This window comes from Sinohyriopsis cumingii, chromosome 3, assembly GCF_028554795.1.
Source record: "Sinohyriopsis cumingii isolate HCF-2022 chromosome 3, ASM2855479v2, whole genome shotgun sequence".
Taxonomy (NCBI): Eukaryota; Metazoa; Mollusca; class Bivalvia; order Unionida; family Unionidae; genus Sinohyriopsis; species Sinohyriopsis cumingii.
Window position 1 is genome coordinate 23,843,098 of NC_142963.1, and position 25,738 is coordinate 23,868,835.

General features: G+C 36.7%; 1 protein-coding gene across 1 annotated transcript; it reads right to left on the minus strand.

The window, feature by feature from the left end:
- On the minus strand, positions 1-25,737 carry LOC149802541 (uncharacterized). Its single transcript, XM_089951793.1, has 6 exons — positions 25,609-25,737; positions 13,919-13,966; positions 5,388-5,460; positions 2,509-2,534; positions 1,261-1,287; positions 1-491 (listed from the first exon to the last, which is right to left on the minus strand). Exons 1-6 carry the CDS (start codon positions 25,735-25,737, stop codon positions 288-290), a joined length of 507 nt encoding a protein of 168 aa, XP_089807919.1. The 3' UTR covers positions 1-287.
- Between the last annotated feature and the right edge of the window lies 1 nt (position 25,738).

Sequence of the window (25,738 nt, forward strand, 5' to 3'; positions counted from 1 at the left end):
TCGTAATGGAAAATTTACTCGACAGCCTGTACGTTAAAATAAAGGAAATCATTGTGGGTGGGGTTATATCGTATTGTTACATTATCAGTGATCAAGTAACTATGTATTGTATGTTGAATTTTCCTCAAATCACAATGTTTTTAAAGCCTTTGTAGAGAATTATTTCGTGTGATACGGTGACACTTTCGTGCTTTCTTACTTTAAAACTATAAGTAGAACGAACAATCTGCGACATTTCAGTTCACCAGTGATTTTGATATTGGCTATAGAAAACAACTGACACCATGTCACGGTTTTCCTGTGGAGGAGTGATGCATGGTTACCATGCTAATGTTGTGAGTTGTAAAGTTCGCAGTAAATCTGGTAATTGGCTCGGTTGTTCTGGTAGTGGTTGGGGTTGGAAGCACGTGAAAGACATAGATATCCGTAGTCACACATTGGAACAATATTACCACTCCTACAAGAAAGATGTACCAGTATTTCTCAGCTCCCTGCAATGACAGACAAGACAGTAGCAGACGTAGATGCACGATAATTATATGACGAAGTCATTAAGTCAGTATTCCCAGATAACAGTAAGTTACTTGTACTTGATATCAAATTTATAAGATATTATAAAAAGTTACTTGTTATTATTAGGTTTAAAATACATGTAATACTATCTATCTATCTATCTATCTATCTATCTATCTCTCTCTCTCTCTCTCTCTCTCTCTCTCTCTATATATATATATATATATATATATATATATATATATATATATATATATATATATATATATATATAGTAAGAGATGGAGCGACAGAGAATAAGTAGATGACAAGAAATGAGTGTCTGAGAGAGAGAGAGAGAGAGAGAGAGGGGGGGGTGTAATTTTGGATTTTTAACGTAGCTTTAACAATTTGTCAGTCATATCGCTACGATGTCTGCAGTGGGATAGTTTATAGTGATGTCTAGCACTGGGAAATCATGCCGCAGACATGTAGCATGATGTCCCACCCAGTCACATTATCTTGACACCAGGCTGATCAGTCCTAACACTAACCTCTTGATGCTGAGCGCCAAGCGAGGCAGCTGTTAGTATCATTTTTTGTAAGTCTTTGGTATGACTCGGCCAAGGATCGAACCCACGACCTCCATCATCCTAGGCGGATGCTCTAATCACTAGGCCACCGGAGCGTTGTGTGTGTGTGTGTGTGTGTGTGTGTGTGTGAATTCATTAACGAGTTAAGCTTTGTCCAAAAACAGATAATACTTACTAGATCTCCGCCTCTGTACCACCAGTTCTGGAAAAGATGATCATAATATAATATAATATAATATAATATAATATAATATAATATAATATAATATAATATAACTCAGGTTAGAGAACTTTTAAATGGTACTCTCACGACTAAGCAAACATCACCAAAAAGTGATGTAACAAAGTCGATAGTATATGCACTCGTGCGCAGCAGACAAACTAGCATGTCGACCAAGTAATTAATTCTTATATGTTTAACACACTAATTCTGGATTGCTGCAACATAAATCAGGGTATGACTGTGTATTAAGATGAGAATTATATACAAAATTCTATATACCTTAGTTTCTATTGTGTGTGTGTGTGTGTGTGTGTGTGTGTGTGTGTGTGAAAGCTTCATTTATACGGCTCGATTTAGCATCATAATGTACATTCGCATTCAATATGAATCGTGATTGTTTAGCATGGTCAGTAGGATCTGCATGTAAGAGCAGAGCAGGTTGTTTGTTTTAAAAGCTTAGGCACGAACCAAATTAGATATTTGAATGGATGTGGTCTTGTCAATTAATCTGTCCAAGCCAATTTTGGACCAGAATTTGGAAGGGACACATTTTTTATCAAACTGCTTGTCGTAGTAATCGCGTAGCTTGGGGTGTGATGGGGTGGGATGTTGTTGTTGGGGGGAGGGGTATCTTTTAATGGCAGTTTGGTCTGAATAACATGTATTATCTATATGTAGTAGAAGTGGCCCATACGGTAGTGGAACAAATTGCGCGTACCAAACATACTGGTCTGGACTAGTTTTACATGTAAACGGGCCCAAAATGCCCTTCTCCTCTTGTCTTTGTTCTTCGCGCAACCTCTTGTCTCTGTGCGGCTATCTCATCCCAGTTTTCTTATGTTTCTACTTAATTTTAATCTTTAATATGGCGTTCGATGGGTATTTTAAAATGGATTTCGACGGGTGTTACACTGTATCATTTACCTACTACACTAGAACTATCAAAGCCTCCTTCACAAACGTCCGCGTGTAGATGTTTTGATTTTCTTTCGAATCAAACTTTAATAAATATTCCAATTAAAATTAAACCTGAAATGTTAACCGCCGAAAATTGCCTGAGGACATTGAATGTCACCATATCAAGCTATTTGTTTCTGTAACAAAGCCCCCATATAGTCTTTATTTTCTACAAATATATAAAAACCCCATGTAGTCATCACATCCTACAAGAATACTAGCAATACGTATAAAATTACTTACCACCACAATTCCAATCAAGCTGCTGACTGAAACGAAACATACACACATATACAAAAATGCACGCAAAATAGTTGTAAATAGTTTTAAAATGTGCAAAAATTGAGATAAAGTACTCAATAATTACGGTAAGAGTGACCTGGGATTGTAATGTTGTTCGCGTTGTTCGCAAAATTATAATATGAAAAATCTCAAAATATAAATGAAAGCCATCCAAAATATTCGCATATTTTAAACTTGACTCCTTAAAATGCGCCTATCACCTACCCATCCCCCATCGCCATTTCCTATTGAACCCGGGATAAGCATCAACAATTTGAGACATTCATTGCCATCCAATAGTCCTCATCAACATAATTTAGAAAATGTATTTCTAGTTTTTAAGAGAGTAAGAAACAAAAGCATAACATATTTCTGTTTCAAACCTTAAAAGCACGTAGAATTTACCGGAAGCACCAGGAAAATACCTGTTATTTATGGAAAGCCGCTATGGAAAGCCGCAGGTACCCGGCGGTGATCACAATTTTTCCCTATATTATTATATGGGCAACAATTAGCGGCTCCGATAACAATTAGCGGCTCCTAAAATGACGGTGATTACAATCTTTCCCTATATTTTTATAGGAGCTACAATTAGCGGCTCCTACAACAATTAGCGGCTCCTTCTACAATTAGCGGCTCCTAAAACACTTTTAATCTACGGCTCCGTTAATAAAAATCACAATTTACGGCTCCAGAAACACGTGTAGCTCAGTCTACAAACTACAATCACCGGCTCCTTCCACAGTAACGCCGCTGAATTTTGATCTCCGTCTTTACTACCGAACGAGATTCGAACGAGATTTCAACTCAAAAACGAGATCTACTAAATTATTATCTCCAGCTCCTTCGAATATGGAAAGCCGCAGGTACCCGGCGGTGATCAGATAATAAACTGCCACACTGCAGACATCGTAGCCATATGACTGAACAAATTTTAAAACTACGTTAGAAATCTAATCACACACACACACACACACACACACACACACACACACACACACACTAAAGCAAGAAAAAGAGAGAGAGAGAGAGAGTCGTATGAAATTTCCTTGCTCTGTAGAATAAGTTCGTGTACAGAGAAAAACTGTATATCTGTGTGTGTGTGTGTGTGTGTGACTAACAAGGACACTGTAAGAGACCCCAACTATCATGCGACTGTATTCAGCTTCTCATGTTATTTTATTTAAACCTATGAATTGTTTGGGATTTTTAACAAAAAAGTAAGTTTCGTACTACCAGCTTAATTAGAAAGAAAACCTTGTACAAACAAGATCATATTAATGAATTTGCATGCATAAATATGTTGTAGATACTAATATGATACAAAATATGACCACCCTCCCGCAGTTGGTGAAGATAAAGTTCATGTTACAAGGAAGATTCCATTTTGAAAATGAACTATTTGACTCCAACCCAACACCGACGGTCTGCATCCACAAGCCTAAGTCTCTGTGGTCATCTACTTATTTTCTTGAAATGTCGTACAAAGTAAGATAACCCTTCGTCAGTGAATGTACGTGTGGTTCAGTTCAGTTTACAAAAGGTCAATATTACCTATGAAATTGTAACCATACACTCCTACTCTCTTTTCCACTGGGAGCTGCATCTAAGGTCTTGTTGTTGTTGTTGTTGTTGTTTTAGGGTTTAACGCCATTTTTCAGCACAAGATAGGCTATACATGGCGGCCAGTATAACTGGTGGAGGAAGAACCCTGGAAAACCCAGGGAAGAACCACCGACCCACGAGAAGCTACTGGCAGGCTTTCCCACGCACCCACGCTAGCCGAGCCTTGGACTCGAACCCACGCAGACAGAGGTGAGATGGCAGTGATCCGTAACGGTGAGCGCTTTAGACCACTCGGCCACTCGGGGCCCCCATCTAAGGTCTGAAAGATTGTTTTTCACCTACATAATCTCGTGAAACTCATATCAAACATACTCTCTCTCTCTCTCTCTCTCTCTGACCGCTCTGGTGGCCTACTAGTTAGAGCATCCGCCTCGGATGCGGGAGGACGCGGGTTCGAACCCCGGCTAAGTCACCAAAGACTTTCAAAAATGGTACTTACAGCTGCCTCGCTTGACGCTCAGCATCAAGAGGTTAGTGTTAGGACTAATTAGCCTGGTGTCAGGATAATCTGACTTTGGTGGAACATCAAGATACATGTCGTAGCGATATGACTGAAAAATTGTTAAAGCTACGCTAAAAATCTATATCACATACACACTCTCTCTCTCTCTCTCTTTCTCTCTCTCTCTGAAGATGAATTTAGGTTACAATGTGGACTGAGTAATGTTAGGATGGACAGACACGCGGACGGATATGGCCTGTCACAATATTTCCGCAAATGTACCTATGACATTCGATATGAAGACTCGACTACATACTGAAGGTAGACTTTTATGACATGAATAATGAAGCCGTTAAAACTGTCCAGTAATATTATATGAATGAATTGAAGATATCTTAGTGTTTGCTAATGCAATGCTACATGTGTACCACATCTGTGATGACTTGAATATGTATTTCTACTGCATTTCAAGGGCTAAGACTAAGACAAATATCAGTTGACATGATCAGGAAGCGTCAGTGATCTTATGAATGAGATCATAGCAGTTAAACTGGATGGATGGAAAGGGGATGGAAGGAATGGGGATGGAGGGAAAGGGGATGGAGGGAATGGAGATGGATGGGAAGGGGATGGAAAGAATGGGGATGGAGGGAAAGGGGATGGAGGGAATGGAGAGACAGATGAGTGCACAAGTAAGTGGATGGATGGGTGGTTCGATGGACAGACATCTGAATGAGACTAGTGAGTGGGCATTTATAAATAAGACACTTACTGACTGTATTGCAGGCAAGCAGGTAATATGTCTGATGGTCATTTCCCTTCACAAGGCACAGCACAAAAGCTATCTGTAAAATAACTTAGCAGATCTTTGATGTGTTTTGGCCTCAGTGAATAACTTAGCAGGTCTTGAATGTGTATGTGCAAGAGACATTTTAACTCCAAATATTTCCTAAATAGCAAATTCACCGGCACCACCACCAAAAACAGAAGAAACAAAACTTTCCAGTTCTGAATTTTCCTTTATACTGGAACTAACTTACAGATAGCATTAGGCTAAATTAGTTCTTTCCATATTTCCTCTAATTTAAAAAATTTATATTTAGTTTACAAGTTCATATCTATCTTAGTACTGTTATATATATATATATATATATATATATATATATATATATATATATATATATATATATATATATATATATATAGGGGCCCCGAGTGGCCGAGTGGTCTAAAGCGCTCTTCGTTACGGATCACTGCCATCTCACCTCTGTCTGCGGCGGTTCGAGTCTAAGCTTCAGCCAATGTGGGCATGTGAGAAAGCTTGCCAGTAGCTTCTCGTGGGTCGGTGGTTCTTTCCGGGGTTTTCCGGGTTCTTCCTCCACCATTAATACTGGCCGCCATGTATAGCCTATCGTGCTGAAAAATGGCGTTAAACCCCACAACAACAACAAATATATATATATATATATATATATATATATATATATATATATATATATATATATATATATATATATATATATATATATATATATATATTACTGAAATGTTTGGGTACAAGTCTTCTTTCCGGAAGAAAAAAACAAGTCAGTTGATCTTAACATAGTTTATTTATGTTTAGGCTTAAATGCTATTTTCAGCTAAATACAAGTAACATTGTTCATTGGATATCATGTTTACAAGCAAAAACACAGAAAAACTTAATGGTTATCAAAGCATGCAATAAGAGCTAATTAGTGATACACGTACTCTTTTAAATGGGCGTACGTGTACTGCAAACTTTTTTGCCTCTAGTTTAAAAAAAATGTTTTCGTATGCACTGGTTCTGAAACCATAACCAGTCTAGAAACTCCTTAGCTTACTTACAACACTTAGCAACAAGCAAATATGGCCGATGACATATATTGAATTCTTACTTATTTAAATGAAAACTCCGACGAACGAATCCGTTCAGTAGTGTATTGAACACTGGAAATAGACAGTGTAATATATGTTAAACTATTCTTTCTAACTTGTGCATCTAAGATGCATATTGCGTACTGTATTAGCTGCTGCTTTGATGTAATCTTGCAATGCCTGCATCTGTCAGGTCGTTCCTATTTTGCAGTAAACACAACTCCAGCCTGTTAGCTCATCTTTACCTGCTAGAGGGGCATGATTCTGTAGTGCAATAGTTTAATCTGAAAATACCACCATAAATGTTCGGGTTTTTCCTGCTTTAACCAGTCCAAGTATTTTCTTTCCTAGTCTTTAAACACTTCCTTTGTATACTACCATGTGTGCTTTTTTTCTTCTATTTTTTCGCTTGACATTTCTCCACTCGTGACTTGCTGGAATGTTCAGATTGCTATATAATATGTTACATTGTTTCATATTTATTCCGTTATTAACAGAATTATACACATGTTGACTTTGCAAAAGTATTTCTATTCAGAAAACAGCTTCGTTATTTGAAAGTAAACATGAAAACTGTAAACAGGTTCAACTCTGGTGTGCTTTGATCAGTTAGGTGCAAGTTGGAAATCCAACAACTTGATGTTGCCTTCCAAGCCATCCAGTTTTTTTTCCTGGATTTCATGTCACACTGATATATGTATACGTTCACAGATTTATTAGTCAAATTTTAAATTGTAATAAAAAAATATGTTGATTAGGTTGTGTGTGAAAAATGTAGTTCCAGTAAATATTTATCCAGTTAAATATTTGTGCATGGCCCGGGTCAAATGCAAAGTACGTCATTCTGCCCATCCGTCAGTCCGTCCGTTGGTGATGGAGTAAAATTTCTACTACATCATTAAAAACACAAACCTGAAACCTTCGGGGTATGATTGGGGTGGTCCATATATGTGAGCAATGGTCTAAAAATTAGGACCTAAATGGGTGTCATTAAGGGTGGTGAGTTTTCAATATCTAATTTATTTTTTTAAGTAATGCATGTCAGTATCTTAATGTTTGTGTATGTCATCATCAAATCCATGGTTATGGCATATTTAACGCACTCTAGATTATATCCTTGCCCCAATGAGGGAAATACTGCCCCTGGATGACTCTTTTTGATTCACTGTATTTTACACTTTTATTTTGTCCCTCTTAGTTGGTTCCAAACAACTGATTGATATTTGTAAAGGCAACTATACTTTTAAGATCGCAGTAAACCTTCATTAAATGCTGTTCTTTGTCAATGAAAACGAAATAAACATCAACAGAATATTTTATGCCACACAAACTGCCTTTCGGCGTTCTCCACTAAACAAAAAAAAGAAGAAATAACACCGGGTATTGTTTACTTTCAGCAATATGCACCGTTATTTCGAAAGCTGTCTTATGAATGACTTCACATATATGTAATATTTTGTCTAATGAATGACGTCATATTTATGTAATAAGTATGTAATATTTTATCTAATGAATGACTTCACATATATGTAATATTTTGTCTAATGAATGACGTCATATTTATGTAATAAGTATGTAATATTTTATCTAATGAATGACTTTACATATATGTAATATTTTGTCTATTGAATGACTTCATATTTATGTAATATGTATGTAATATTTTATCTAATGAATGACTTCATATTTATGTAATATGTATGTACTATTTTATCTAATGAATGACTTCACATATATGTAATATTCTGTCTAATGAATGACTTCACATATATGTAACAATCTGTCTAATGAATGACTTCACGTTTATGTAATATTTTGTTATTCCTATGATTGAGTCTACTACATCCAGTTCATGTACTGAGTTGCCATATGCTCTTACAATCTAACAATTACATCTGTATTTGTTAAATTACTGTAAAACAATCTGGCATAATGTACGAGACATTCACCAAATGCAAGTTGGTTTATTTACCAAAATCAGATACAAACTTTTTTAATAAATAATATATCTGGATACCTATAGTGTTTCTTTGATGTTAAACTCGTTCAATTTAAGAGTATTTTATTGTCGCAATATGGGACTGGACACAAGTTTTAGTAAGTTAAGTTAGCCCCACTCCCTACATAATACAAGTATTACAACATATTTCAACATGACAATAGTGACCAAAGATGAAAAATGATTGGAGAGAGGGCGGATATCCGTTAAATATTTGCATGTATATTTTAGAATTCTATATTTTTCATTTGCATCGCCTTTTCCTAAAGAAGTAAATCTAAGTTAACAGTTAGATACGGCACTGACTATACTTGGGACAAAACATGAAAAAATGCATGGTGGTTTCAATCCCGCCGCAGGAAGAAAAAAAAGAGTGAACAAGTTGAATACAGTAAAGATCAGCTATTACTGAGTTACACTAAGTCGAAACATAGTATGGATACTACCTTGAGTTCGAGGACTAAAACTAGGCATTTTACAAAATACGATATCTGGACATAAACACTTTTTCAAAGCAATGTATGACATGCTACATTGAGTACGGTATTCAAGATAAGATGATTTGATAGAACTGAGCCTGGAATTGCAAATGACATGGGGGGATTCAGTTATATAGTCTAGAGTTTGACTCGTTTAAATATTGTAGAGTGTTACTAATTTTGACTCTTGCGTCTGGACTGCATACATTCCCAGCCTGTTTCAAACAAGAGAATTACCGAGGAAGTAGTTTGGAAGTCATGCAACTATTACTGCCGCTTCAAGCACGAGTTGTTTCTAGTTTTCTGAATCGATTAACGAACACCTGTCTCAGACTTCACTGGCACATTCCAAGATGGGTCTGATATAAGTTATATATAGTTTTGATAAAATTTGCATGCCAATTTGCATTTTAGTTTTCAAAGATTGGCTATTCGAGATTTTGTTGATTTTAAAATGTTAAAAATGAGACATGTCCATTTGATGCTTGATGGCGATTAGAATCCATATATTTAAAATCAGTATTTTCAAAAATACGTTCAGGATTATTTTTACTTTCTTTTTTGTGCAAATATAACCACTGTTTAATCTGGATTAAACTTTAAAAACCATTTACGCAGCTTTATTAGATTATTATTCATGACAAGCTCTATTTCAGCACAATAAGGAGATGAATAATACAGAAATGAGTCATCTGCAAAGAGACGGGGAGAGAGATCTCATACCACTGACAATATCATTTACATAAGTCAGAAAAAAGAGAGCGTAAGTACGGATCTTTGTGGCACACCAGCATTTATAATCGTTTCTCGTGAATAAGTATTGTACAAAAGGAGCATTTGTTTTCTATTACTCATATAACTTTCAAAATTTTTTAGCAGACTACATGAAACACCTTATTCATTCAATTTAAATAATAAGACTCTGTGCCAGACCCGATCGAAAGCTTTTGACAGAACACAGAATCCAATACAAGAATCTTGAGATTATTCCAGTAATTTGCATATACTATGAATCATTTCATTAAGTTGAAAACAGTGCAGTGACCAGGAAGGAATCCTGATTGATACTTATAAAAACAGTCAGTTTGTAAGAAAATAATTAAATATTTATTTTAAAATACAGCTTAAAAAATTGGTCTATATTTGGCAACCTCGTGTAAATCACCTTTGTAGAAATGGGAAGAATGTGAGTAAGTTTATATTTATCTGGAATTTATTTTCCCTCAAATATCGATTAATGTTTCACTGCTGCCTTTAAGCATTATATGACTTAGGCCATCATCTCTCTGAAAACTAAGTGATCACAGTTTCTTTTTTGCATTATTTAAATATGTGTTAATGTTATAGTTTTGTACAAACGAACATTTTCTTGTATAAATTTTAGCAAAAGCCTAGAGGGAACAAGACGTAAGCCTTGATGAATATTTAGTTCCCCTGCATTCAAGGAACATAAATGGTAATCGCAACCAGTAGTGCACCTTCTTACTAGCATGAACAGCTTCCGGTGCGGTCTCACATGTGACCTTTTCAACCAGTAAGGTCTCAAGCACAACGAAAGTTAGACCTCACCAATCGGATCCATTTGGGCCTTTTCACTCAGGTAGCGAAAACAATATCGGATGTAATTCTGCTCCATTAACAAGTATATTCGGGACTACTTTTGTTCACATGGCACATACAAGCGGCTGAATGAAGTAAAGTCAAAGTCGGAACATGGTTAGCCTTTCCTGTCACAACATATGTGGTGCACTTGCCATCGGCCAATCAACAGATCCATCAGAGTTATGAGTTATGCATATTCATAATAACTGCATGAGGTTATCGCTCGAGTTGACGGAAATGGCCGAACGAAGTTCTGAATGGCTGAATCCTCTAAATGCTTACCGTTTCGCAATAACTCGGAACCCTGCTATCACACCATGTCGCTAAACACTCCCACAGCAATATATAAAAACAAAGGTGATTTATATATAACCTTCATATGGTCGCAGATTATCTTGAAGGCGTAGATAAATTTTCATAGTGTACATATGATATAATTAGCTGTGATCACGGAGCAAGCCTTAATATTATGATAATAACAGATTTGTATCCCTTTGGACGTACTGGCCTAGTCAATTTTAATTTGCGAAATACCCAAATCGAGATAAGAAAATAACGAATTTTGGCGTGGAATATATATATATATATATATATATATATATATATATATATATATATATATATATAGATATGTATGTATGTATATATTCGGATACTGAACTAAGTCCATGTAGAACTCAGAAGCTACTTTTTCTAAAGAGCCATACAGAGATGATGATGATATTCTTTTATTCCTCCATTTTCTGAAGATTTTAAGACAAAAAAGAAATGCATTTAAATACATAGAATCACAAAAATAGTAGATTCGTTACTTATTGAATTATTTCCAATAGCAAACGAATAAATAAATTAAAATCATTACTAATCTAGATAGAGATATATATACGATAAAACATTTGAAAATGTATCCTCACAACAAAAATAGTTTCCTACTCTCTTTGCAATCCAGTACAAGTATTTCTTTCCTTATATTTTGAGTGAGTTCTCTATTGAATCGAATATATAATATCCTTTATCTTAATGAAATACTTGGTAGATAGTCTGATCATATTTAACCATGCCTCAAATTCTAAACGTTCTGATATATCATTTAAACCACCAAGTAGTATAATCAGTATAACATCATCGATCTGATCACAGAAATCACGGTAAATCACTGGAGGCATATACGAAAATAGACTTTCCATCAAGTGGTTTCTGTCGTCTGAGGTTAAGGCACAATTCATCGAAATGTGCAAAATACGGTCATGACTCATTTTGCCACATAGGGGACACAGTCCAGGTCTTGCTTGCATTCCTCCAATACGAATTAATGTCCCATATTCCATTTTTCTGCTTGAGTCAGTGTAAGCTATTTTCCATAGATGATGCATTTTTAATCCTGGATTAATTTTTAAAAATCTACCAAATCCCTCTGATGGATTTCTGATACTCATTTCATGTTTTCTCTCCTCTAATATCTGTATTCTTGTCCCAATTAAGTTTTTCCATGTTATTTTGTCTGGAAATTTTCCAGTGAAAATAAAGTCGTTGAGATAGTCTTCTAAATCATACTTTTTTAGTACAGTATTTACATCATATATAAAAGAGTTGTAGCTATGTTGGGGGTCAAAAATAAAATTTCCAACAGCCCAGAGGAAAACCTTTTTAGCCGTTAAATTTGCTGATGTTCTACACATGCGACCAAGGAATACGAGTTTTTGCTTATCTATGCGAGCTTCCATTGATATCATTCCCAAGCACGATGTCGTAGATCCAGTAGGCGATCTTTGAGGGAAACCTTGTACTCTCCGGGCGAAATATCGTTGTATTTTCTCCATTGATTCAATGCCCTGATATGACATATTAAACCAGAGTTCTGAACCATACAAAGCAGATGGCAATATAACTCTTTCCCAGACTTTCACAGAGACTATAGGATTCATTCCATTTGCATTTAATCCAGTTGAGTATAGTGAGTTTGTTACACGTTTAGCTTTATCGTAGGAATAGATTATACGATCATTAGTTTTCATTGATTGCGAAAAGGTAACTCCTGCATATTTCACTTTTTTTGCTCTAGGAATATTCTGTGATCCCAGAGTAATTCCATTTGATGAGTACACTTCCTTTCTTTTACTAAATATCATCCAATTACTCTTGTTAGAGTTATATTTCAATTTCCACTTCTGTGCATACTGATAAGCTGTATTCACGAGTATTTGCAATCCATTCAGCGTAGAGCTTAGTAGAGTAGTGTCGTCTGCCAAAAGCATGCCAGGTATGTTCATCTGATTCACTGTTATCCCGCAATTAGTCATTACTAGCTCATTCAATAGGTCATTTATGTACACGAGAAATAAAAAAGCCGACATTACACGCCCTTGACCAACGCCTCTCCGTAATGGAAATGTGTTAGATATACATCCTCTACACGCTACACAGGCACTTGACTGTGTGTAGGAATGGGCGATTATTCTCCATATTGTTGCATTAATTCCTAATATTTTTAGTTTTTTTAATAGTCCACAATGCCACAGTCTATCGAATGCCTTTTCGTTATCCAGAAAAACAGCATATACATTAGAGTTATGATTATTAAAGTACATCAAACATTCTTGAAGAGTAAAAGCAGCGGAGATAGATCCAGCCTCCTTACGAAATCCAAATTGATAAGGATGTGGAAAGCTTATTTTTTCTAAATACTTTTGAATTCTAGTCATCAATATTTTTTCAAACAATTTTCCCAGACAAGATGTCAATGTTATACCACGATAATTCACTGGATCCTTTTTATCTTTACCATTTTGTTTGTATATCGGTATAATCATCCCACATCTATATACATTAGGCAAATACTCATACTGGATCATGTAATTAAAAAGGGCAGTTAAATGTCTGATTAAATATTTTCCACCATACTTTAAGTGTTCATTCGATATGCAATCAATGCCTGGTGATTTTTTTGTTTTTAGAGACTTGATATGCTGCAACACTTCTTCCTCTGTAATATTATTACATTTTATGTTATCATTCTCTAGTTTGCTTTCTTCGTACATATTCTTCATTTTGACACAATCATTATGTTCCTCATCTGTTGTACCACTTAATTCAGAAAAATATAGTTTCCATAGATTGACACATTCATCCAAAGTATTAGATTCTACTCCTCGAATTGCAATATTACCAATTCTATATATTATATATTCGGATACTGAACTAAGTCCATGTAGAACTCAGAAGCTACTTTTTCTAAAGAGCCATACAGGGAGAGAGAGAGAGAGAGAGAGAGAAATTGGGTAATATTTATTTCATAGATTTGATAAAACAACTTATCAAACAACTTACCACGGTCATCAAAAGGACAACAACATTAAAGAGCCGCAGGCACAGCGTCTGAAAAAATAAAACATGCCTGAGTGAGAACTGCCGACACCTATAAACATGTCGCTCGTGCTATCAATAAGAAAATGAGACTTACAATATTTGTGTGTGCGCGCGAGCGTGTGCAATAACAATAAAATCTTCAAAATTACCCATACAGTGTGTGTGTGTGTGTGTGTGTTTAATTACAATAAACATATTCAACCCGGCTAGGTAGTCTCAGAATTGTTTATGTATAAACATCTATTCAGACTCAAAGCCCGAAATTTTGCATGTGATATTCACTTGTTATAAAATCTGAACGTAAAAGTTTCAGGATTCGTAATGTTTTTTTTTTACAAATAGATGTACTTTGCTAAAGAACAAGTAGGAAGAGGTATATTGTTGGTCCCTTTCAAATCTTACTCCCAATATGTCCAACCGTCATAAAACAACTAAATAAGACATCTGACAACTCGGTTGTCTCGCTAATCATTTAGGGCAAATGGACAGCTATCAGGAAATGTGGTAGAACGTTTTGAATAGAAACGTTGCCACCCTTTTTGCCAGTTATTGAACCCTTGCGGTATATAGCTAGCTGAAAGGGTGTTTTGAGCCAGTGCTCTCTGGAGATAAGAGTCATTGACCACAGCAAGCCCGATCAATTAACCAATCAGAGAGTTCTAGACATGGGCATCATGCCGCAGTCATGTAGCATCATGTCCCGCCCAGTCACATTATTCTGACACCAGGCCGACTAGTCCTAAGACTAACATCTTAATGATGTGCGCCTAGCAATTCAGCTGTTAGTACCATTTTTTGGTACGACTCGGCCGGGATTCGAACTAGCTACCTCCCACATCCGAGGCGGACGTTCTAACTACTTAGGCCACCGAAGCGGTCTTTTAGCGCATTTTGACGTTCATTTCTGAAAGGTCAAAATTATTCTTCATCATGTCCTATGCGTTGAATACATTCAAAAATATTTCATGTATGGAATCTGACTTGACATTCTTTTAATCTGATCAACCTGTGGGCTCTGGTGATTTTTGTAAAATATGGCTGTGCTATGAAACATCATTTACAACGAAAACAATATTGAATTAAAATGATATCCGTTTTTATATAGTTATTTCTAGGTACATATAGCCGTGTTCTATGTTCAGTCGTTTCTAGGTACAGATAGCCGTGTTATATGTTCAGTCGTTTCTAGGTACAGATAGCCGTGTTCTATGTTCAGTTGTTTCTAAGTACAGTTCACGATTATTTTAACCAGAAACCCTCCCAGATCTTTTAGTTGATTTTTCTTCAGGTGCTTTATCGCCAATTATAAAGGGTATTTTGAAACAGCAACGGACAGAGCACTCTTGATGAGCTGTCGCAGAGTCTAGTCCTACAGACAGTTTAGTTGTCACAGTCTAGTTCTACAGACAGTTTAGTTGTCACATATTTTAGTCCTTCAGACAGTTTAGTTGTCACATAGTTTAGTCCTACAGACAGTTTAGTTGTCACATAGTTTAGTCCTACAGACAGTTTAGTTGTCACATAGTCTAGTCCAACATACATTTTAGTTATCACAAAGTCTAGTCTTACAGACAGATTAGCTGTCACATAGTTTAGTCCTACAGACAGTTTAGCTGTCACATAGTCTAGTCCTACAGACAGTTTAGTTGTCACATAGTCTAGTCCTACAGACAGTTTAGTTGTCACATAGTCTAGTCCTACAGAGAGTTGAGTTGTCACATAGTCTAGTCCTACAGACAATTTAGTTGTCACATAATTTAGTCCTAAAGACAGCTTAGTTGTCACATAGTTTAGTCCTTCAGACAGTTTAGTTGTCACATAGTTTAGTCCTACATACAGTTTAGTTGTCACATAGTCTAGTCATACAGACAGTTTAGTTGTCACATAGTCTAGTCCTACAGTTTAGTTGTCACAAAGTCTAGTCCTACAGTTTTTAAAAATCTTCTTTAAGCCACACCCATACGAAAATGTCATCTTGTATATTAACAATTTCACAAACTTGTGACTCTGAGTAAAAGTGAGTGTTATGTATGTATGTATGTATGTATGTATGGTTCATAAGTTTATATAATTTTTGTAATTTTTATTCATGGTTGTAAAATGTACAGATCATCTTTAGTCAGAGTTTGCCTATGCAACAGGGTATGTTAAGAGCGTAAAATTACATAGGATCTATAAATAGAGGCTTATGTTTGTGTTGACAATTACTATTAATAATCTTAATAATAAGACTTAATGACGATTATGGGCTAATTTCTTAATGGCTGATGGGGTTTGGGCGGTTCTAGAAGAATTAAGTAACTTCCCATTGTTTGGGCTACGTCACACGAATAGGCAAATTGTAGATAAATTGAGTTGTAAGATCCGTCACGTGGGGTATATTGCAAAATATCGTCGTAATAGAAGGTGTATATAAGGAGAGTACTGAGCAATCAGATTCATCACATTCATTCACGTTAACCGAACTAGAGAGCACAACAGTAATTGAAAACAGAGCTTCTACACAAAGAGCACAAAGCGGGCCAGGCGTGACACAAAGATGGTTGCCGGCTATTGCAGAACTTCCCGCTCCAGCACTAAGAGCCGTTAGAGCCATAGGATTAAAACAGGCCTCTAATTGGAGCTTAAGTGCAGGGGCAAAACGCACCACCTTATTACTTGTCTGGGATACTAGTATTGAGGGAAGAAATTTAATCGGAGGAGATGACGACTTATGCTAGGCCAAACGGAAAAAAACGAACAGGACACGTGAGCAGAGAAGGAAAGTCAACCTGAATAAGGAGACTAACCACTCTGCCACACCTTCTACGATACCTGGCGATAAACATTGTCACCTACACCCGCAAAAGACGCCCTTAATAATTGGTACTACCACTATTTCAACTGCAGCTACCCAGACATGTCATCAACAGCAGGAAAAGAAAAAACAAAAGGAGGTAGCGACGCAGAAGGAAATTGCCACCACAGACGCTGCTACAAACACTGAAGCGGAGAACAAGGATTTATCAGATGACGTAGCAGTGTAAGGAAAGGAAATAGATGGAAGCGAAACGTCCGAAGAGAATTTGCCACAGTTTCCGTTTGAGAAAGAAGCAGTCGACTTTGATTTTCAGCATACTCTGGGTGACTGATTTTCAGCATACTCTGGGTGACCCCCGAAAAGCCAATAACTTTATATGCTCCGTAAAGTACATGGCATGGCGGTCACTCAGAAGGAAGAAGAGACCTACTCAACAACAATGGCTGTTCGCACAACGAATTCTGTCACATTACTACTCCTTCGCCTACGACCACGTCCCTCTAACCTTTCTGGTGGAATTGTCCAATGCTTTAGTAGAAAGATCTGGGTTAGAGGCATTACCCCCGGAGTGATTTAAGGAGGAGCAAACACCAGCTGAATCTTGGAGTTATAAAAACGAACGGAACACCTTCGGCCTGCTGACTTAACAGCCTTTTTTAGAGCTATGAAAATTGCCTCTTTTTTAATATGGAGCCATTTTGGCTTGGTTTCCCTCCTTGGTAAACTATTTTTCGACACAAACTTGATCGATTGGACTACCACAACAAAACTTAAAACTCTTGAAACCTAACAGTGACACAACCTTTATATGTCGCTTAGACATATTAGTTAAATAGGAATATAAGGGCATTTTTATGTACACTATGTACTAGTATTAGATAGATTATTTAGGAAGCAGGAAAATTATCAGACTTGTATGATTTGAACTAATTGCACAGGTGGCTAACACACTATTGGTATTTTTGTTGTCCATTAGCAAAACTGGACTAGACTTGAAATAAGTACGGGCTGGCGTTTTGGGGAGTGCACAACGTCCATGGCTGGCTTTCCGAGTACCTTTTCCTCCTATACCTCGCTCGGACATCGTACATGTGGCGGTATGTGGAACGATTTCCACCCGCCACAAGACCAGGTGTCCTAATGTGACGTCATCGTTGCCGCCCAATCGTAGCGGGCGTCACATACTGCTTGGGTTGACACCTGGGGCATTTCAATCCAACTTGAATCATAAGTGCCTGCGGTACTATTCCCTCTCATGGCACAAGCCTTTCATTTAGGTTGTTAAGGACTTTATACTTTTTTTTTTTTTTGGAGGGTTCTCTCTCCTTTTGATCTTCACAGACCATTTAGGGAGGCCCTCCTGCCCTACATGATTTGGTTGTTGTTTTTTAATATTTAATTGGTATCATGTTATTGTTTTATATTTTTGTATTATTATTATTTTTATTTTATTTTTTTTAAAATTAATTAGGATTCAATGTATTCATCTGTGCTAAACCAAACTTCTTCTTCTATTCTTTTTTTTCTCCTCCTCTTGTTGTTGTCTTCTTTTTTCTTGTCTTTTCTTCTTCGTTAATTCCCTGAGTGTTTCCCGTACTTCTGGACTTGTTTTCCATTGTTCATCTTTTGTTGTTGTTGTTGTTTGTAATACTTCTTCTTGTATTTGTTTTGTATTTTCTATCAGCGATTCCTCTCTTATCCTCCTTATATATGGATGTTTCTGCGGGTTTGCGTTTCCATCTGGAAGTTGAGGCACTTGAGTTTTCTGAACTTGTTGTAATTGGAAGGTTGTAATCTCTTCTTGCAAAGAGTCTTTTTTTAGATTCTTTATATAAGGCTGCTGTCCTTGGAGTTGCTTTTCAATTTCTATACCTTGGTGTAGTGACTTGGTTTTATGTGGCTGCTGTAGTTGTATTAGTCCAATTTCTGTTCCTTGTAAACTTTGTAGAGTTGGTTGTTGTGGTTGGTCTCTTTGTTGTTGTTGTTGTTGTCTAATTTCAATACCTTGTTGGCTTGGTGTGTTTTTTTGTTGTTGGCTTTTTTCTTCCTGTTGTTGTTGTTGTACGTCTTTATTTCCTGTTTTTATCTGTATTGGTTGTTGTTGTTGTTGTTCTGGAATTTGGGCTCGCGTCTGTTGGTGTTGTTGTTGTTAGATCTTCTGCCCTTTCTGTGGTGATTTTTGTCTTTCTTGTTGCTGTATATTTCCTTGTTGGTGTTGTGGTTGTATTGATCGATTCTTTGTGTTTTTGCTGTTTGTATCGATACTGTCTTTTCTTGTATTTGTTGTCGTTCTTTTTGTTGTTTGGTACTTTGTCGGTTATTCTCCACTGCTTCCAATACTTGTAACTGTTGCTGATGTTGTTGTCTGGTTTCAGTAACTTGTTGGCTTGGTGTGTTTTTTTTTGTTGTTGGATTTTTTCTTCTTGTGTTTGGACTAGTTGTTTCTGTTGTTGTTGCCTTGGGTTTATTGTCGCCTGTACGTCTTTATTCCTTGCTTGTATCTGTGTTTGTTGTTGTTGTTCTTTTTGCTTACATTCTTGTTGTCTATTTTCTACTGGAATTTGGGCTTGAGTCTGTTGGTGTTGTTGTTGAAATTTCTGCCCTTGTTTTGCATTCGTAATTTCTTTCTGTGGTGACTTTTGTCTTTCTTGTTGCTGTATATTTCCTTGTTGTTGTTGTGGTTGTATTTGATCAATCTTTTTGTTGTTTGGTACTGCATCTGTAGTTGTCACTGCTGTTGTTGTTGCTTTAGCCTGTATTTGTTGTATCTTTTCTGTTGCCATTTGTCTAATAGGTGTGATTATTGTTGTTGTCGTTGTTGGTACCGCTGTCGTTCCTTGATTTTGGGGACATTTAAAAGGTGTGTGTCCTATTTTTCCACATCTATTGCATGTACGGTCGTATATACATCCTTTATACCACGACTTGGCTAGAAAGCCGAACATGTAGAATGCTCTCTTGATATTCTTCATGTAATTTTTTTTCAATTTCCAATATTCGTGTGCCGTCTAGTATTGTTGTTGTTTCGATAGTTCTAATCCTTGCTGAGATTACTGGAATGTGGAATTTTTCCTCAAAGCGTTTTACTACTTGTTCTATTGGAATTTCAAGTGGGATATCAGTCACATGTAATTCTCCTGTTCGTTTTTTTTTATTTTCCTTCGCAGAGGTTCCGGTTCTTTAACTATCACTGTTTCTTTCCTCATTATCATCTCTCCATACGGCAAAATCGGTGTCTTCCCTCTCGGTCTTATGATGTAACCTTTGTATCCCTTAGGGTTTATGGAGTACACTCTGTTTATACTTTCTGGATGCGCTATTTTCATTGATATCATTACCGAAGTAAGACTAGGTATTTTTTCCCTTTGTATGTGGCTCATATCTATCTCTTGTGTCCCTTCCCTATGTGTGCATTGCAGACAGCTCCCTTCATGCGTGTCTATCCTTTCAAGCTTAAAGAATTTCTCGAGTTGTTTTACTTCTCTTCTAGTTGCCATATTGCCTCTTGTTGCACGTGCTCTGGTCTCGCCTGTTTGGTTTTCCATGGTATCTTATTTCCTTTATATTTGTATTTGTAGATTCGATATTAGATATAAGTTGATTCTTATCCTTTCTAAGATATGGAGTCCGTAATGGACAGTAAAGATAGTCCTGTCCGGGGGTCCAGTACTTAAGGACTTTATACAGTCCTACAACCTAACGGCTTTAATTAAAAAGTACTCTGTGAGTACATTAAAGCCTGGGGGATAAGACACGTATTCCTTTCCTCAGGAGTAATTGAAAAGTCACCTATGGTGACAGTAACCAGCGATACATGCTCCATGTGAGCGAAAATCACTTTAATTCAAGTTCCATTCCAATCAGATTCATTCCTATTTTGGAGTCATCCTCATTTCTTGTGTTCCTGATGTAATAAGTCTGCAGGCGTGTTTTATGTTGCACTTAGATATTATTCAAGAGGAAACACGGTTATTTGAACTGTTCAGTGAAACAGAAAGATCGCATAACTTGGACTGTAATGTTATTCTGGAACAACTGTGAATTATTCAAAGTTGTTCTGGACAACGCCATCTTGACAACGTCACGATTCTTGGCGGACCACTACATTTCCGGTAGTGAAATTTATATGGAACTTTTCATTCTTTTGGACTTTCATATAACGTTATCGGGATTAATTTTTATTCACTTCATAACACCTTAAGTTCCTCTCATATTTTCATTTATAACTTTGATAATTAAATTATTTGTTAAGTTTTACAAAACTTTTGTTGGTATTGCTTCTTTTTGTTACTTAGTTTATATCCATAGAGCCAAAAGAGTAAAATAAATCTCAGATTTGGGCAAATTTACTGCAACAGTATTTTTGTAAAGTTATTGTAACTGCAAATTAGCATATATTTCTTACATGTTAGTTTTACTTGCTGGAATAATGTCCATATTCACACGCTTTCCTACAGTATGTCTTAGTTTAAAGACCTCAGGCTGGTAGTAGATAACGAGAAGAGGCAATGCTATGGAAGGTTGTTTACACATATAAAAAGTTCCAATTTTATACCGGTTTTTTCTCCCGTCGAACGGTGGTTATTTCAAAAGTATAATTGAAGAGAATGCACTCTTTCAAATTAATGCACAATATTTTGTTTCGCTTGCCAGCCAAATGCGTCACCTTCAGAGATGTGTTGTGGGTCATATGCCGAGTATACGAATCACGTGATTATGACCTAGCGTGACGGTGTTGGTGAAGTCTTGAATTTTTTCCTTGTTAGTTTTTTTTGGGTGTGTGTGTGTCTTTTTCTTCTTATTTTTGGATATTCAAACCGAAATAACCTCCAAACTGTTCGTATTAATAGCTAAATCACATACTGTGCTTCTTTGGTACCTTCCTCCTTGACCTTTGTAATTTTTATTCTCTTATGAAGTTACTGTTTTAAATAGTTTTGTATTGCATTTTTGGCAATTATCCTTTCCTGCGATATTTAACAAATATTAAATGGTTTATGATACGTATATATATTTATATTTCACACAGGGACCTGAGTTTAGAAAAGACCCTGTTTCATGTTGCTCTGTTGTTGTGTTAATTCTGATTAAGAAATATTCGGGCAATATCGTCTAGTTTTCGTCAGCTATCTTTTTGTTCTGTTTTGTACCAAACATTCCGTTTCTAAATATTTAAGTGAAAAACATAATGAACAAAATATTTATTGTACTTTCGTTGAGTATCATAGCGACATTTGCCCTTCTTGATCAATTAAACCACTTCAGTAATTCTAAAATTCAACAATATTTTGCTTGCTTTTAGTATCGGGTTGAGATATCGATGACAACTGTATCACACTTCCGGTGCTCGCAAGCCCGCCGATAAACATCATCCTCCATCTTAGAAAAAGTCGGGTATTGCCATGCCTATATATCATGATGCACAACGCCCATTAGTCTGGCTCTTGGTTTTGTATATTCTCTGCTATACATTCCTGTACACTCCTAACTAATACGGAGACATTATTTACTAGTTAATTGCCTACTATATAGACTTTCTAATTTAGGTGGGTACCAGTGAAAGATTGATATACTTCCATACAATGTATTGTTTTTAATGTCGATCGGCTGCTTTAGAAATACCAATATATCTCTCTAAAAAATTTTGTAATAAATTTAAACATGTTTCCATCGAAATACCAACCACCAGTAGCAGTGCAAGGGTTCTTTGGTGGCGCCCCTACCGATGCATCCAAGGGCAATGTTCTATCGTGGCGCCACTACTCTGCCTCAGAGAACAATTTTATGTCAGCTGCAAACCTCCATTCCCCACCCCCAAATAAGGTAAGGTGAAATACTATGAAAATTGCAGCTAAAGAAAAAGCTCCCGACGTCGCCCTCATTCGCCTGGTGCCAAGGGGCAATTACCCCACCCACGCAACATACCCACTCGCGCCGCTCTGCCAACCTCTGCCAACTACACACACATCTGACAGCCTTTATATTTAATATTGTCGCAGCTTGTGTCGTCTGCAAAGGCAGATAACAGACGAGTATATGTATACAGTTTAATTAAAACGTTATGATATGTATGATAACTAATTGCGAGTATATCACCATGCTATCACCAGTTGGACAGATAAACTATTACTTGTGTACATGATGGAGGAATTGCAGGTCGGCCAGATAACTATTACTCGTGTACATGATGGAGGAACCGCCGGATGGACAGATAACTAATACACCTTTACCGAATGGAGCAAGAGCCGTTCGGCCAGAAAACTAATACTCGTCTACAGGATGGAGGAACGGCCGGTCGGACAGATAACTAATACTTGTGTACAGAATGGAGCAAATGCCGGTCGGCCAGATAACTAATACTCGTGTAGATGATGGAGGAACGGCCGGACGGCCAGATAGCTAATACTCGTGTAACGGATGGATCAAAGGCCGGTCGACCAGATAACTAATACTCATCTACATGATGAAGGACGGTCGGCCAGATAACTAATACTCGTGTACCAGATGAAGCAAATGCCGGTAGGTCAGATAACTAATACTCGTGTACATGATGGAGGAACGGCCAGTGAGCCAGGCAACGACTATTCGTGTACCGAATGGAGCAAAAGCCGGTCTGCCATATAACTAATACTAGTGTACCGAATGGAGGAACGATCGGACGGCCAGATAACTAATGCTTGTGTACCGAATAAAGGAACGCATGACGGCCAGTTAACATATACTTATGTACATGATTGAGAAACGGCCGCTGGGCCAGATAACTAATACTCAATGCATGGGTATGAACCATACTGACTGAAAACAATGGCAATCTTTTAGAACCCTCACTATCTATACTGCAATGTAAACATTACTAAATAAATACTGAACGTATACAACGTATTGTTAGGATATTGTCACTCACGATATAAACTAACTCGTACACTCTCAATGATATTCTTTGCTGTTTATTGTGTACTTTTTATTCAGCTTTCAATTTCAACAAGTATTCTACTTCTCTTTATTTGTTATTTGCACACATGCATGGATAAAATGAACGTCCCCCAGTGTAGTACGACGGTTGAACTTCAATAGTATTTTTCTTGTCTGTTTAAAACTTAATGCTGCTTTCTATTTAACGCAGATTTCCAGGAAATATCAGCTCTTCCTAGGAACTACAAGAGGATACAATAACACATGATTGGCTTGCATAGTATAGTGACACCTGCAAAAAGAATACAGGACTAAAAAAAAAGCATTAAGAAGAGAAAAGGGAATGGGAGGTTTTAAATCATTTTCATGGTCTTCACGATCATAATAAACATTAAAGATGTAGAACTAAACTTAAAGCTATCTTAAGCCAAAATTGGGAACCAAAAGACGAACCAAATGTATCAGTGTCTCTAATCAATTACAAAATAGATGCATCAGAAGATGCTTAAAAATGAATGTTTTTACCTTAATGAGCGAAATGCAAATTTTCATATCAGTCATGTGTATCCCAGCATATGATACTGCAGGTCCCTCCATACAATTTAATTTGGGATTGTTGTTGTTGTTGTTATAGGGTTTAGCGACATTTTTTCAGCACAAAATAGGCTATAAATGGCGGTCAGTATACGTGGTGGAGGAAGAACCTGGGAAAACCCCGGAAAGAATCACCGACCCACCAGAAGCTACTGGCAAGCTTTCTCACAAACCCATATTGGCCAAGCCCGAGACTCGAACCCACGCAGACAGAGGTGAGATGGCAGTGATCCGTAACAGTGAGCGCTTTAGACCATTCAGGGACCCCCCTTAACTTGTGATGAAATTCCCATGTTAACTGTACTGGTAGGTTTTAAACAAAGACTGCCTACCTTGTGCCGATTTATTACCAGACATGATTGTGTCTTCCGTACTTCTCCGATGTAGGCATAGTATTATAGGTGAGAAGAATGTAGGGATACGAGAACATCACTGATGCTGTTGTTCTCTCCACATATTCTTGTGCATGTGCATATGCAGTATATATGCATCACTGACAGAGATGTCGGCTGTACACAAAATACAATCCCAAATGTTTTTTTAACGCGTTAGCTATTCATCTGTATATAAAGATATAAAGATTTTTTTCTCTGCAACCAATACTATGCATCTTCATATGCAATACTATGCATCTTCATATGCAATAATATGCATCTTCATATGCAATAGCTATGCATTTGATGTCTCTAACATATTAGCTACAAAACGATTCTATGGGTATGCTTTCATATGCCATCTATTTTTGTTACATACCAATGCAATCTGATCTGCTTCATCTGGCGTTTGATTTCGATGCATACAGTAAAGTTATAAATATTTCGAACAAGTTACAGAGGGGTTATATAATAAATACAAAACCTCATTCATATTTTGTTTAAAGTATGTAAAAAGAAATCGTTTCATATGGCTTAGGAATACGTACAGACCTCTATGGATTCATAGGTCGTATCAAGCTCGTATGCATTTTAGTGTATGTAATGTTTACGGAGCAAAATAAATATGGCGAGTTCCAACGTAATAACTATTATCTTTTTACTTATTTTATTGATATCAGTAATAGGTCATTATGGCTTATTAGCTGGTTTGTGTAGCAGCGGAGGTATATTCAGCTGCACTTGCTTCCTTCACATATGTTTTATTCGGTTGCAATTTCAAAAGCAAAAAAACAACAACAAAAAACCCAGCAGTTCAAGTAAAAGTCGTGGGCTAGAAATATTCATACGTATACTACTTTTGAGAAAAATGCTTATATCAGTGAAACTTAGTAATACATCTTTTACGTTGACACCTCGCTGAAAACTTACTGATATGTTTCTTCATTATTAACACATAAAAATAAGCTTACAATTGTTGGCGAGACCTCATGAAAGATTGCCCCTGTGTCGATAGGTGTAGCTGTATTGGCCTGCTTGTCTGATGACGCCATTTTCTTGTTGACAAATGTCATGTGATATTGATCACACCGTGTATACATG

What these genes read in the sequence shown, in the direction of transcription:
- LOC149802541 (XM_089951793.1), bottom strand. Translation starts at nt 25,737, where the DNA reads ATGTATACACGGTGTGATCAATATCACATGACATTTGTCAACAAGAAA. An exon ending in TTGTCCTTTTGATGACCGTG is followed by an intron (nt 5,461 to 13,918) that starts GTAAGTTGTTTG and finishes GTTATTTTACAG; the next exon opens with ATAGCTTTTGTGCTGTGCCT. An exon ending in GCTTGCCTGCAATACAGTCA is followed by an intron (nt 2,535 to 5,387) that starts GTAAGTGTCTTA and finishes GTTTCGTTTCAG; the next exon opens with TCAGCAGCTTGATTGGAATT.